This window comes from Electrophorus electricus, chromosome 21 (assembly GCF_041902795.1).
Source record: "Electrophorus electricus isolate QZ-2024a chromosome 21, ASM4190279v1, whole genome shotgun sequence".
Taxonomy (NCBI): domain Eukaryota; kingdom Metazoa; phylum Chordata; class Actinopteri; order Gymnotiformes; family Gymnotidae; genus Electrophorus; species Electrophorus electricus.
Window position 1 is genome coordinate 14,227,387 of NC_137517.1, and position 14,735 is coordinate 14,242,121.

The 14,735-nt window shown below is 40.7% G+C and overlaps 1 protein-coding gene across 5 annotated transcripts; it reads left to right on the forward strand.

Annotated features, from left to right (window-relative positions):
* The first annotated feature begins 418 nt into the window (after positions 1 to 418).
* On the forward strand, positions 419 to 12,764 carry LOC113568879 (glandular kallikrein-like). Of its 5 annotated transcripts, none has more exons than XM_081704807.1 (8): positions 419 to 490; positions 683 to 866; positions 1,028 to 1,266; positions 1,777 to 1,901; positions 2,671 to 2,716; positions 5,047 to 5,134; positions 5,282 to 5,376; positions 5,567 to 10,811. In XM_081704807.1, the coding sequence occupies exons 1-6, from the start codon at positions 448 to 450 to the stop codon at positions 5,055 to 5,057; spliced, it is 648 nt and encodes a 215-aa protein (XP_081560933.1). In that variant the 5' UTR covers positions 419 to 447; the 3' UTR covers positions 5,058 to 5,134; positions 5,282 to 5,376; positions 5,567 to 10,811. The 5 variants fall into 5 exon arrangements, with proteins under 5 accessions (XP_081560933.1, XP_035377487.1, XP_081560932.1 ...); XM_035521594.2 differs by having other exon boundaries at positions 5,047 to 5,119; XM_081704806.1 differs by lacking the exon at positions 5,567 to 10,811 and adding an exon at positions 10,879 to 12,764 and having other exon boundaries at positions 5,047 to 5,376.
* The last annotated feature ends 1,971 nt before the right edge of the window (positions 12,765 to 14,735 follow it).

Below are 14,735 nucleotides of genomic sequence, written 5' to 3' on the forward strand. Positions count from 1 at the left end.
ACAAAATCAGCCTGGCATGTATTTAACCTTTTGCACGGTCAACACCCCCTAATAAACAAACAATAACAACAGACATTTTCTTTTGCTTATAACCCAATTAATTTCTCTCCATTTATCAGTTTGTTCTCCTTATGATGGTGGGGGGCTCAAGTGCAGTGGACTTTGCTGAACTCAGTGGAAATAAACGATGTATATGTGATATGATTGGGTACTTGGTCTCATGTACTTAGAAGGAAAAAAGATGAGATATTGTGTGATTGGTGAGACTGTGGAAGGGGGCGTGTGATTGGTGAGACTGTGGAAGGGGGCGTGTGATTGGTGAGACTGTGGAAGGGGGCGTGTGATTGGTGAGACTGTGGAAGGGGGCGTGTGATTGTGTGGGTTAGAGTGAGTTTAAAAGTCTTAAACGTTTGATGTTCTGCTGAACTGAAGACTGAGGAGGACATAATGACAATACTGACGTTCCTGCAACTCTTGCTTTTGACAGCCGGTAAAACTTCATACACAAACCCTGGACTTAGAAGGCAAAACATAGCCACGTAAAACATATTGCTTACATTAAAAAATAATTTCAGTCTTGTGATTGTATCAGTGTTGTGACTGTAGCTGTGTAATGTTGATTTCTGAGAATGTAGATCAACATGTAGTAATAATATTATTAATAATTGCAATAATAATTTAGGAGTCGAATCTGCTGTGGTTAAACATCGATTGATTGGTGGAAAACCTTGTGGCAACAATGAACGCCACCATCACGTGTGGGTTTTTCAAGTCACACATTCAGGAAAGAACATCTGTGGAGGGACTCTGATCGACAAGAATTGGGTGTTGACTGCAGCACACTGCTATAATGTGTCAGTGATCGGGTATGTAGAGGTTAATTAAAATACTTGTGTGTTATTTTATCATTTTCATTTTACTCTGAATAATGTGTGTGTGTGTGTGTGTGTGTGTGTGTGTGTGTGTGTGTGTGTGTGTGTGTGTGTGTTTGTGTGTGTGTATGTTTGTACATGTATATGTTCTGCAGAAGTGTTGAAGTCTGGGCAGGTGTTCATCCAAATAGAGCATATCAAAAGTTTAACATTCAGGCAGGTGACATCCATATATTTGATAAAACCAAGAACACAGGTGACATCATGCTGCTCAAACTTCCTGGACCTGTAAGTGGAATCACTCCTGCTCAGCTTCCTGACTCCTCCTGTCAGACTCCTGTTAACGGAGAGCAGCTGCAGATCGCTGGTCACGGATCTACTGTTAACCAAACTGGTAAAAATGCTTCTGACCAAACTGCTCATAGAAGTAAAGGCTATTATGTAAATGTACATAAACCTTTCTCTTAGTAGTTTTGTTTCAGTTAGTTTATTATTTTCTCTTTTATCCTGTGTAAAAGAGCATTCTATAATACTTTAAATTTAAATATTTGACTAATTTAAATATGTGACTGAACATTTTTATGCTTTGGGTGTATAGTGTGCTTGTTCTTGTCACAGCCATACTGTCAAAGTAGATTAAGTTTAGATGCAATTTTTAAAATAGCAGAATATCACATTCAGTGACCTTTTTACTTTTTTAAAGCTGAAACTGTTCAACTCTGTGCACTCCTGCATCAGGCTCCTTCACATGTGTTTATTCCTTCTGTATTGCTCACTTTTTGTTTGTGTATATTTTAGGTCTGCTTGTACTGCACTCTGAGCCGTAGTTAAACTACATCAGAATGCTGAATAAGCACTTAGAATAATGTCACACCCTTATTATCATTTCTTCTTCATGTTTTAGGACCTGCCGACCTGAACCAACCTCTGCAGTGTCTTGATCTGAAAGTCACAGTCTGTCCTACACCCATAAACAACTATTTCTGTGGTGAAGGTCTTCCTAATAACCCACCTGCCTACACCTGTGGGGTAGGACACCTACCATTATGATGCCATATATTATTTCCTTAAATATCTAAAACATAAGATAAAATCTAAAATAAGTAATAGTGTCTATTACAATTTATTTCAGTGTTAGCAGTGACCTCTTGTGGTGAATTATGTCAAACATGAGTGAATGAGCCAGGTCTATGAGACATTTAAAAAAATAGTTACACTCTTCAAATACTTTGTGAGGTCTTGAATTTTTTTCCTAAAGCCATTTCAGAAGAGCATATCTTAAAACACAGTACCAGTGTTTCTGTTAATACTAAAAATGAAAAACAACAATAAACCAACAAATATACCAAAGAGAAGGAAAAGTAATGTTTAACAGAACAGCAACTGAACAGTGATGACTCAGTGCAAGTTTCATCAGGATGCAAAGATGTAAATACATACAAAATGTGGCCAATACATATTTGGGTTTCAGTAAAACACGATGCCACTGACATGTTCAGGAACGGTCTGACGAAGTAATGGGTGCAGATCCCCTAGATGAAACTGCAAGGAGTAACTAGTTGCTAGGGACAGAGACAGTTCTGCATTGACCAATGGGCATCAAATACAGTGTGATATGCACATTTTCTGAATATTTAAAGAATCATTTTGGAAAGAAGCATCAGACGACAACCTTTGTTTGTAACTGTTGTAGTCTTCCTCTCGACTGAGAAAAGAATAAAGTTCAGTCAGAACTAATGAAATGGAAAATTCCACAAAAATGGGAAAATAAAAAGAACTCCCTCCATCTCTCAAACAGGGAGACTCTGGTGGAGGCTGGCTGAAGAAGAGGACTGGGACAACAGGTGTGATCTACGGAGTTCACAAAGCTTCACATATTCAGTATAGACAAATTTCCCTTTCCACAAGTGTGTGTGCTCCTCCTATCAGGAAGTGGATAAATGATATCATGACTAATCACTGAGGCAGCAGGTCCCATATGAATCCTATATGAAGCTGTAACAGTAGAGTCACATATGAAGTTACCGACTATGTACTACAGCTGATCTGTCACTCTGTCAGCATTCCATTATGTGTATCTGTTTGACCTTAATTTTTAGACTGACTGATTTCTAATATAAAATTATTTTTATATTTTATTATTATAAAGCAAAATTAAGGTAAAGAATTCAAATGCATGTTTTTGATTTTAAATTGCTTAGTGAGCTGTCTAACCAGTGAATACTGAAATACATTTTTCTCCTCCCCAAGATGAATTTAATATTAGGTTTTTGACTAGTACAGTACTACTAGTATTTACAAATCACTTCAATAATGTTACTCATAACATGCTCTTGTTGAAAAAAGTACTAAAGTTTTTAAACTATTGGCTGGTATCAGCAAATCATTCAGTATTATATTCTAAATTTCTGCAGTGAGTAAAAAAACACTCACAACTAATGTTCACAACATTTACTCAAAATGACAAGAATTTGTCAAACTGCTAAATTTATCATCTATAATAATAATAATTAATAATAGCATAGTTATAATAATTATTATAATAATTTAATAAAAGTCTGTATGCTATATGTTATGCCCTGTGTGTACTATTATGTAGGTGTGTATGTGCACAAAATAACAATTTCAAGTTCATAAGTTCATAATAAGTTCAAGTAGAGGACAGGAGGGTCATTAAAGAGAGCATGCCTACTCCAGATCAAGGTTCCAAGACCCCCTCCATGTGGGACAGAAGGGTGGTGCCCTCTTCAGTGCAGGGCCGAGTATGACAGCTGAGGCTGTGAGTAGCAGGGCAGCGACGGCCAGGCTGGTGCTCTCGTGCGCACCTTCAGAGATATGGGGACAACACCCACATTACCTCAGGGCATGTGGAAGGCAGGGCAGCTGTACTTCTTGGCTTGGGCAGCTGGGACCACATAGAACTGAACAAGGGAGGTTGGGAGCACAGGCAGGGAAAGCCAGACCTGAGGGCAGCAGGGCTGGGGTAGATGGGGACTCTGGCAGCAGGACTGGGCAAGGACTTCTCTGCATTGGTGGCCATGCAAAGTGTGACCTCTGATAGCCGAAACACAGCAGAGGTGGACCTGACTGCAGATAGAGGAGTACAGCGGCATATGAGGAACCAAAGAAGGAAAACATACACCCAGTGAGAATGGGAACTGAACCGGAGCTGAAGGGGTTCAAATGCCTAGGAGTACTTACTATGCTACTGAGGACTGTAAAGTACTCCTACTGTATTTACAATTACGGCATTTAGCAGACACTCTTATGCAGAGCGACTTACAAAAGTGATTTATCATTTACTCATAGAATACATTCTAGCCAATAGAGTAGGTTAGAGTCCAAAATACCAATGACCTAGAATACTATCAAAATACAGGGATCAATGCTGAGGGATCAATTTTTTTTTTTAAATATATATATATGTATATATATATATATATATATATATATATATATATATATATATATATATATATATATATGGAGTTCAAGCCCCACCACCACCAAGTTACCACTGTTGGGTCCCTGAGCAACTGTAATAGGACACATACATCATTGGCACTCACATGCAACGGTAAAGATAAACACAAACATGGGCATGGACAATGTGAAAAAAACAGACACTAACCCATTTAACAGCAATGACATGAACAAAGGCAATGACCAACAAAGATACCAGCAGGAGTTTAAATACATACAGACAATCACATTCAACCATGTGGAGGTGTTTGCAAACAAGGGCGGCATGGTTACAAATAATACAAAGTGAAGTTGCACTGCACGCGGCGGGCCGTACCACGTGAACAGTGGGACTGGGAGCAGTTCGTGACAGCAACACCCTTAACCCTCAATTGCTCAAGTTGTACTCAGTCATAATTGTAAGTTGCTTTGGATAAAAGTGTCAGCTAAATGCCATAAATGTAAATGTACCTGCTACCAGAAACAAGAGTTGCATGAACTGTAGCCTTGCCATGATGTGTTCCTATGAGTGAAAATATCAAAACAGATGACAGTTTGGCAGTTTTAGCAGCATGAAGTTTTTCTTCATAGCAGTAACGGAAAAAATTCATGCTGCTAAAGCTGCCAAACTTTCATCTGTTTTGATTCTTCTAGACCTTTCGGCAGCCTTTGACACAGTGAACCATAACATTCTTCTCCCTGTTCTCTCCAGGCTTGGTGTGAATGGCTCTGCTTGGAGATGGTTTCAGTCCTATCTGGATGGAAAGGATCCACATCCAAACCATGTAGAATCTCCACTGGTGTTTCACAGGGCTCAGTATTAGGCCCCCTTCTCTTCTCTTTGTATACTCGTTCTCTTGGTGATGTAATATCTTCTCATGGTTTCTCCTTCCATTGCTATGCTGATGACACAATTATTTCTTTCTTTTCCACCCTCTGACATGTAGGTCTTGAGACGTATGCTTGACTGACATCCCGTCATGGATGACAGCCCACCACTTGAAGCTCAATCCCAGTAAAACCAAGCTTCTGTTCATCCCAGGTACTCCAACCCTTACCATGACCTCACAGTTTCCTTTGAGAACTCACTGCTATCACCATCCAAAGCTGCCTATAGCCTGGGAATAACTTTGGACAACCAGTTGTCGTTCTCAACTCATATTTCTAATCTAACCAGGTCTTGCAGATTTCTCCTTTGTAACATATGAAGGATTCGGCCCTTTCTCTCGCAGGAAGCTTCCCAGGTGCTTGTGCAGTCTCTTGTGATCTCAAAACTTTCCAGCAACGTAAACCACAAATACATGGAAACAACCAACCTCCATGTATACTACCGCCATAGCCTGCTACATGTAAAACATAATGCATAAACCTACCTGGACGACGCCGTGCTTCAGACACTCTGTGAGCTCGGGTTGCTCACGGCGTCACCTGTGTCCGAATGCCGAAGGGACACCGCAAGTAGTGTGCAAGGAAGCAGAAGCGGGGGAAGCGAGCTGGGGTCTGTGCTAGGCTAAAAGCTAATCCCAGCAGACCAGCTCTACCATCTCTATTCCTCTCAAATGTCTGCTCCTTGGATAATAAACTGGACTGCATCAAACTCCAGCAGACTACAAAGCGAGAGTTCAGAGACTGCTGTGTTTTAGTTTTTACTGAAACGTGGCTCAGCGACAGTATTCCAGATGCCACCAGTGAGATGGATGGATTAGTCTCAATCCATGCTGAACAATGCAGAGACAATGCACTCTCCGGCAAAACACGCGGCGGAGGAGTATGCATTTATATCATTGAGTCCTGGTGTAAAAACTCTGTGCTTGTCGTTAAGTACTGCTCACCGCTGGTGGAGTTTGCTATTGTCAGATGCAGACCTTTTTATTTACCGCGGGAATTCACCTCCGTGTTTATTATCGCGCTGTACATTCTACCCAGCGTGAACACATGAGAGGCTCTCCAGGAGCTGTATGGCGCGATTAGTGAACTGCAGCACGTTCATCCAGACGGACTGTTTATTGTCGCCGGAGACTTCAACCACGCAAATCTCAAGTTAGTACTGCCTAAATTCCATCAACATGTGAACTTTGCAACGAGAGGAGCGAAAGCGCTGGATCTCGTTTACAAAACATTTTTGGTGCGTACCGGGCGGAGCCCTGCCCCCACCTCGGATGATCACATGTCTGTAATGTTGGTCCCTGCATATAGACCAATCGTCAGATGCTCTGGCCAGCAGGAGCCATCTCTGCTCTTCAGGACTGTTTTGAGCAGACCACTTGGATCACGTTCAAGGAGGCTGCTACTGACGGTGGCACTGTTAACCTGGAAGAGTATACAGCATCAGTGACTGGCTACATCAGCAAGTGCATTGATGATGTTACTGTCTCCAAGACCATCACCACACACCCCAACCAGAAGCCATGGATGACTGCTGAGGTGCGCATGCTACTGAGGACCCGTGACTCAGCCTTCAGAACAGGTAACAGAGAGGCTCTCAGGAAAACAAGAGCCAAACTGTCACGTGCGATCAGGGAAGCAAAGTGTGCACACGCACAGAGGATCCATGTACACTTCAAAGACACTGGTGACACACGGTGCATGTGGGAGGGCATTCAGGCCACTACTAACTACAGGAAAACATCACCTTCCTGTGACAGTGATGCCACCCTTCCATTTCACTGAATGACTTCTATGCACGGTTTGAAGCAAAGAACAACGTTGCAGCGGGTGACCAGGTGCTGTGCCTGACTGTGGCTGATGTGAGGCATACTCTGCATGGAGTTAACCCACGGAAAGCTGCTGGACCAGACAACATCCCAGGTCGGGTGCTCAGAGAATGTGCTGACCAGCTTACAGATGTCTTGACAGACATCTTCAATATCTCTCTAAGCTGTCCCAACATGCTTCAAGACCACCACCATCATCCCCGTGCCTAAGAAGCCCATGGTGTCATGTCTCAACAACTACCGTCCCATCGCACTCACATCCATCATCATGAAGTGCTTCGAGAGACTCGTCATGAGACACATCAAGAACCAGCTTCCCCCTTCTCTGGACACCCTGCAGTTCACATACCACTCCAACTGCTCTACAGATGATGCCATCTCTACCACACTTCATCTGGCACTCACACATCTGGATAAAAAGGGCACCTACGTAAGAATGATGTTCATAGACTTCAGTTCAGCATTCAACACCATTGTTCCTCACCATCTGATTGGAAAGTTGAGCTTACTGGGCTTGAACACCTCCCTCTGCAACTGGATCCTGGATTTCTTGACTGGTAGACCTCAGTCAGTCCGGATTGGGAGCAGCACTTCCAACACCACCACACTGAGTACTGGTGCTCCCCAGGGCAGCGTACTCAGCCCTCTGCTGTTCACACTGCTGACTCATGACTGTGCAGAGATGCACAGTTCGAATCACATCATCAAGTTCGCTGATGACACGACCGTGGTGGGTCTCATCAACAAAGATAACGAGTCAGCATACAGAGAGGAAGTGTGAGAACTGGTGAGCTGGTGTAAAGTCAACAACCATCTGTATCTGAATGTTGACAAGACAAAAGAAATGGTTGTTGACTTCAGGAGAGCAAGGCGAGATCACTCCCCGCTTGCCATTAACGGCTCCTCAGTGGAGATCATCAAGAACACTGCCAATTGAGTGGGTGTCCTTAGCTCTCATCAGACCAAGCCTGAAAATATTCTACTGCACCAGTTTAATAAATCTATAATGAAGTGCTTCTATTGTTATGTGGTTTAAATGCCCATTTAATTCAGAAGATGTATGGTTACTAGTTTCTCTGAATTATCCCATAATACAAAAAAATAGAAGCCTTTTCTTATCACCAGTACAAATTAGTTTTTTTCTTAGATTGTACTGTATCATTTTTTCCAAAAATCCATATTAAAATTCTAATATCGATAATAGAGGTTCGAGACACTATGGACAGCTATTTCTCAAAATTTTTCCCATAATGCCAAAACAATTCCACTACCACAAAAGAGTAGGAGCCCTTGGCTATCAGCAGTGAAATTATGACCAGATTCTACTGTATCATTTTGTCATAAATCGATTTTAAAACCCCACTGTCTTTGCTTAGCGAGCGTTAGTTTGCGGTGAGCAGAGAAATACCATAAAATCGCGCGTATAGGCGCATTCGTATTTAAAGCGCAGAAGACGACTGCGAACCGCTAAAGCAATGACGAGGCCACTAGTTTGAGAAATTTGCCGTGTTCTGAGTAATTGTCATTTCTATCCTCCCTGTTGTTTATGTCACAGAATCTAAAATATGCAATCAGTATTTATGGTTACAAACGTACGTGCGTCTGTTTATGTGTGCATTAATGTTTCACCTGCCATTGCGATCATCAGCCGTTTCTCAAATCCAATGCCTTTTATATATTTCGGTTCATATGTTGTCCTATGTTTGTATTTTCATTATGTGCAGATTGTTGGGATTTAGTCAGCTGGTAGTTCATCATGCCTGTTGTACATCACTGTAAACGGAGTATCACGGCATGTAACCGTTTGCTGGGGGCAAATGTGGATTAATATGTGAAGCCACAAGAGGTCGCTATCATTTAAGATTAAGCCAAAATTACTATTTTGCCTTTGTGCTGAGGTTTCCCTTTATTGTTTTCCCACTAAGCGCAAATATAGCCTGGTGTAAAAGTCTAAGACTTTCTAGTATTATTATTATGGAGTGTATGATTAGCCTTTACATATATTGTTGTAGCAGAAAACTGTAGATGTCAGAAAAAACCCACCAAAACCAGAACAGAGTATGTATGGTTACATTGTGTACTTCCATTGATTTATTAAGGGTCAGTAGGAGGAGTCTGAATGAGTATTGCACAAAGGACCTACAAGGAATGTACATGTGTGTGTGAAACTCTGCATGAATAAATGTGCCATCTGGAGGTGTTCTTAACAGTGCCCTTTTCAGTTTGAATCCCACAGTCTGAAATTATATCCATACAGCAGAGGCTGCCGTAGACGGAGAAGACAGTCTGCTCCTTCTGCATTCTATATTCAGAGTCATGACATCACACAGCATTACATTGCTAATCAGACAGATTAGTCTAGTAGACTTGTGAATGTTCTTTTTGGTAACTTTACCAAAGGGCACTGTTTAGAATAAATATACCAGGTCATTACAGGCATTAAGTGCAGTGTGTTTTTAAGTGACTTTTAAATGTGAAAGATATTTCACATCAATACATAATACTTTATAGAGCATTATAATTGGTCCTTATAATTGGTCCTTAGTGGCTTTAAATGAGACTGTAATGGAGGGGTGAATGTGGCAGAGGCAATAACATCTAGGGTGATTAAAAAATAGGACATATAGCTTTACTTATGGTTTTTTTGTTCAACAATGTGACACTGAACCAATGCTCCCAGTATGTTACCTGATGCTGCTAAGGTTACACATCTACACTGAAGTGGTTTTTGGACTAAACATAACGCATTAAAGCATGGACTGGTTACTGGTTGGGCTGCTCAGTGGATAATGGGTTCCCTCTTAAGTCTGGGTTCTCCAAAAGACTCTTCCCAATTCCTGCCCTGGAATTTTTCCTTACCACTGTGATCTTACCGCTGTAGCATCCATGTTTCTATGGTTTCCCTGTCTTGCGTGATTGTTTTGTTTTTCTATATTTCCTTTTTCTCTGCCCTCCATTTGTAGCACCTGTGTCTAGTTGACACTTAGTTCATGCATATAAGCCCTGCCTTGTAGCCTGTGTGTTTGCTGTTCATTGGAAGTCTTGTTTGTGAATGCAATCCGTGCCTTCGTGTTTATCGAAGCCTCCGTATGTAAGCCATATGTTGGTCTAGCTACTTTGCTACTCTAGCCGTTTGTGTAAATCTTATCAGTTTGTTTATCCTTACTGCTGTGTATAATTTCCTACCCCTTGTTTTTGTTATCATGTATTCTCCATGTTGGCTCTTTGACCCTGGACTACTCTGACTATGCGACTCTTGATTTGCCCTTAATAAATCTTGCTCTTCTCCGCACACGCATTTGCCTCCTGACTGCTCACTGTTACACATTTACTGTAAACATTTTTATCTGAAATGCTTATCTGCTTCCCTGGAAACCTTGTGTACTTGACTACAGTTATGAATCTTTTACTACAGCACACTGCAATTACTCAGTTAGAAAGATATTTCTGAAACAAACAAATAAATAAGTAAATATTTAGACAGCCAGCAGGTTGGCACATCCAGGACTCTCATTAGTGCTCTTCTCACCTCTTCTATAATAAAATGAGTGCAGGCTCCTCTGCAGTGGGGGGCAGGGCAGTGGTGGTTACCCGGACTACCGCCCTGTAGAGCTAACCTCTGTGGTGATGAAATCAAAGACTTCATCTACTCATCTCTGCCCTGCTTATTAGACACCGTTCAGTACACCTATCACAGTGTATAAACACTGATGTCATTCCATATGTCCTCCGTACTGTTCCCTCCCACCTGGACATTGGAAAGGGGAATTATATATATACCTGCTCTTTGCCGACTACAGTTTGGCATTCAATACTCTTTTTCCCACCAGACTCGGTCACCAAGCTCAGTGACCTGGGGCTAAGTCGCTCATTGTGTTCCTGGGTCCAGAGCTTCCGATTTGACAGATCCCAAGTGATGAAGATGGGAAGCCTCATATCCAGCCCTTCAACACCGGTGCTCCCCAAGGCTGCATCCTAAGTTCTCTACTATACTGTACACTCTTGACTGCATAGCCACTCATCGCTGTAACACCATTGTGAAATTCACCAATGACACACTGGTGGTATCCGTGGTATCGGAGCCCACATCTCTGAGGACTAAACACATCTCCACCCTGGTAAAGGGGGCAAGGCAGCATTTATATCACATCAGGCGGCTGAGGAAATTCAAGCTCTCTAAAGCACTGCGGAAAGCCTTCTTCACTGCAATAGTAGGGTCAGTTTTTTCTGGGATCATCACTGTCTGGTATGGCAACAGCAGTTCTGAGGAAAAGAAGATCCTCCACAGAAGATCTGCAAGGCATACAGATACTCACTCCTACACCTGCACACTCACATTCAGCACATCTCCATACTTGCACACGAACAGCACGACTGAGTTACTTGAACTGGACAGTTACATGGTACACGTGGCCACTTTAACTTACCGTGTTTATTTGCACTATTTGTATCATCCCTTATTTAATATTCCCACGTGGCCTATACTTCAAGTCAAATGTATTTATAGTGCTTTTTACAACAGTTTACAATCCCCCCTTTACATGTGGTTTGCCTAAATCATGCATATATATATTTTACCTTTTTATTCTGTTCCTATATTTATTTGCTTTACGTTTACGCCTACTTAAAAATATCTTCACCTCTCACACAGTCTTCAGAGCAGCTTTTTTTTTTTGTTCCAGCTACAAATGCACATGTGACAAATAAAGCTATTTAATCTTGAATCCGATCAACGCACCACTGACTGATAAACATCTTTGTAACTTGTTAGTTGCTGATGACTAGACCTTCCTGACTCATAACACACAAGCAAACTCTGTTCTGTAGCATGAAGGATAAGATCAGAAAGACAGAATGCATTTGAAACTTTCTATGTCATTCAGAACAGGCTCTAATATTTATTCAATATGCAAATTCAAACCATTCAGGAAATCTTGCAGCCCTTTCAAACTGACCTTGTGATTGTACTGCTGGAAAATAGAGTCAGTGTGTGTTGTATTGGTAGAAAAGAGATGCAGTGTATGTTGTATTAGTGGAAAAGAGAGGCAGCATATGTTGTATTGGTGGTACGTGCTGAGCAGCGCTCCTCTACAAGCAACAGCACATTTCTTACATCCAGACTGAAGATTGCAGTCATGGATATTAGGTAACATTATTGTTACGATACACTCATGTTTAGCTGTTTTGTAAAACAGTGTTCTGCATATGTATGGCCAGATTTGTATGATGAATCTTATTACATTTAGAAATACAAAGTATTCTGTCACTAGATTAGTTAAATTGTCTTCTACAAAATTCAGAATGGATGAATTCTCCCACTCAGACTTAAGTGTTTTTAAGTTCATTTTCTCATTCTAGTGTTTTTGAAGTTGCAGCTTACTTTAGGTGATTTTTCCTACATGCAGAAGCAGAGTAGTAAGCAGATTTGATGAATAAAAACTCAGATTTAATAAGGCTGGCAAACAAATACAGTCGGACATCTAGAAACAGTCATAATCCAGGCAGAGATTCAGTAACATAATCACATAAACAGGGCAAACAAATCCAGGCATGGCTAGGCAAAGAAGACATGTATGTAGATACACAGAGAATTTGCAATATACAAAACAGAAAATCTAAACTTAAAGATGCAAGGACTGATGTGTTAATGAGAAACAGGTGTGATGTTTGTGGCATCTGATTAAACTGTTCAGAGGATCATGGGTTGCTTAAATAAAACAACTTGAAAAGACACAAGGCACCGTCTTCTGCCAATAAATGTCTTGTCTTGTCATAATTGATCACAGTTTATATCGAAAATTATCTTAAAATCTTAAGTAAAAAAGAATGCACCTCATGTAAATCTTAACTTTCTCTGTCATATAAAAACACTTCCTAGTAGTATCTGTTCAACATGCATTTCAATCATTTAAGAAGAAATCTTTTAGTCTTTTCACTTGGCCTTGTGGTTGTAACAAGGTGTAGTGCATACTGCAGTGGTTTAGCAGCTCTTTACTTCCTGATTTTGGTAACAGGAAGTCTGGTTTCTCACACTCACAGCTCATGGTTACAGTTTGACACAGGCAGTATGGAGACACAGATCAGAGGTTAAGCTGTATTACGATAAGTTCCTCTTCAGCTCGTTTTCAAAATATGCAATGTGTGTGTATGAGCTACATGCTATGAGCCTGTGATCTTTTATTGGTCTAATTAAAAGAGGCCAGTCGCTTTGTGGTTTTTCATTATGATGGAGACCAGAGTCTTCTAAATCATCTAAAGACTTTAAGACAAATGCTATACATGATATGGTAAATGCTACATATGGTCATGTGGTAAAACATCAAGATGAAACTGACCAGATGAGTGAGAACAATCAAGCAGGCACAAACATAACTTGTCTACTACTATCTAAAAGCTGTTATAGTGTTAGTGTCTTTTATAACCCCGCACCTTTAAAGCTAAAGCTTTTCACTTCATTAATATGTCACAGTATGACATTGAATGGCACTCATGGTACCTGCTAATGACACCACTGTTTAGGTCTTTATAGTATAGTAATGACACCACTGTTTAGGTTTTTATAGTATAGTAATGACACCACTGTTTAGATGTTTATAGTATAGTAATGACACCACTGTTTAGGAGGTTATAGAATAGTAATGACATCATTGTTTAGGTTTTTATAGTGTAGTAATGACACCACTGTTTAGGTCACAGTCATATGACCCTTTCCAAGTCTACAAAGCACAGGCAGACTAGACTGGCATACTCCCATAATTCTTCACAAGGCTAAGACAGCCAAGCTGATCCACTGTTCCACAACCTGGGCAGAACCCACATCAGAAACTATCAGGCAGAGCCTCCTCTCAATGCAACCCCAACCTTCAACATCAACAGACCTTTGTATATGACACACTGTCCAAGAAGAGATGTTCCACATTCCTTGGAATCTGGTCCATCTGAAACTTCCTAACCCATACCTGCCACACACTTCATTAATATGTCACAGTATGACATTGAATGGCATTCATGGTACCTGCTAATAACACCACTGTTTAGGCATTTATAGTATAGTAATGACACCACTTTTTAGGAGGTTATAGAATAATAATGACGTCAATGTTTGCCTATGTTCTTAGGAATATTGTTAACATGTTAAATATCAGTATATAGGAGTAATTTAAATTCAAAATTGTCTACCACCTCAATAGCACTTAACCTATTATTGTCTATTGCACCTGTGGTGCTCTCTCTCTCTCTCTCTCTCTCTCTCTCTCTCTCTCTCTCTCTCTCTCTCTCTCTCTCTCTCTATATATATATATATATATATATATATATATATATATATATATATAATTTTTCAGTATAGTAATTGCTAAATCTAAGTTGTTTTTGTTTAAAAAAAACCCAACTTGATAGGACACAAGGCGTCACTGTCTGATAAATGTACCACTTACAGATAACTATCTTTGTAACTTCTTTGATGCTGCTGACTAGACCTCAGTGACTAGCAAGGTTTTTCAACCACACATGCAAACTTTCTTCCACAGCATGAAGGACAAAATCAGGACAGAGCATATATTTGAAACTTTTCATGTCATACAGAACAGGCCACGTGTTCTCAATACAAGCATAGAAATGATACATAGCAGTAGGGAGGGAGACGTCGGTGGTCACCGAGTTACTCACATTGCTCTGGAAATCTGTG

Excerpts from the sequence above, each read along its gene's own strand:
- LOC113568879 (XM_035521593.2), top strand. The coding sequence starts at position 448 with ATGACAATACTGACGTTCCTGCAACTCTTGCTTTTGACAGCCG. Across the intron at positions 491-682 it reads ACTCTTGCTTTTGACAGCCG|GAGTCGAATCTGCTGTGGTT; the intron begins GTAAAACTTCAT and ends ATAATAATTTAG. Across the intron at positions 867-1,027 it reads TATAATGTGTCAGTGATCGG|AAGTGTTGAAGTCTGGGCAG; the intron begins GTATGTAGAGGT and ends TATGTTCTGCAG.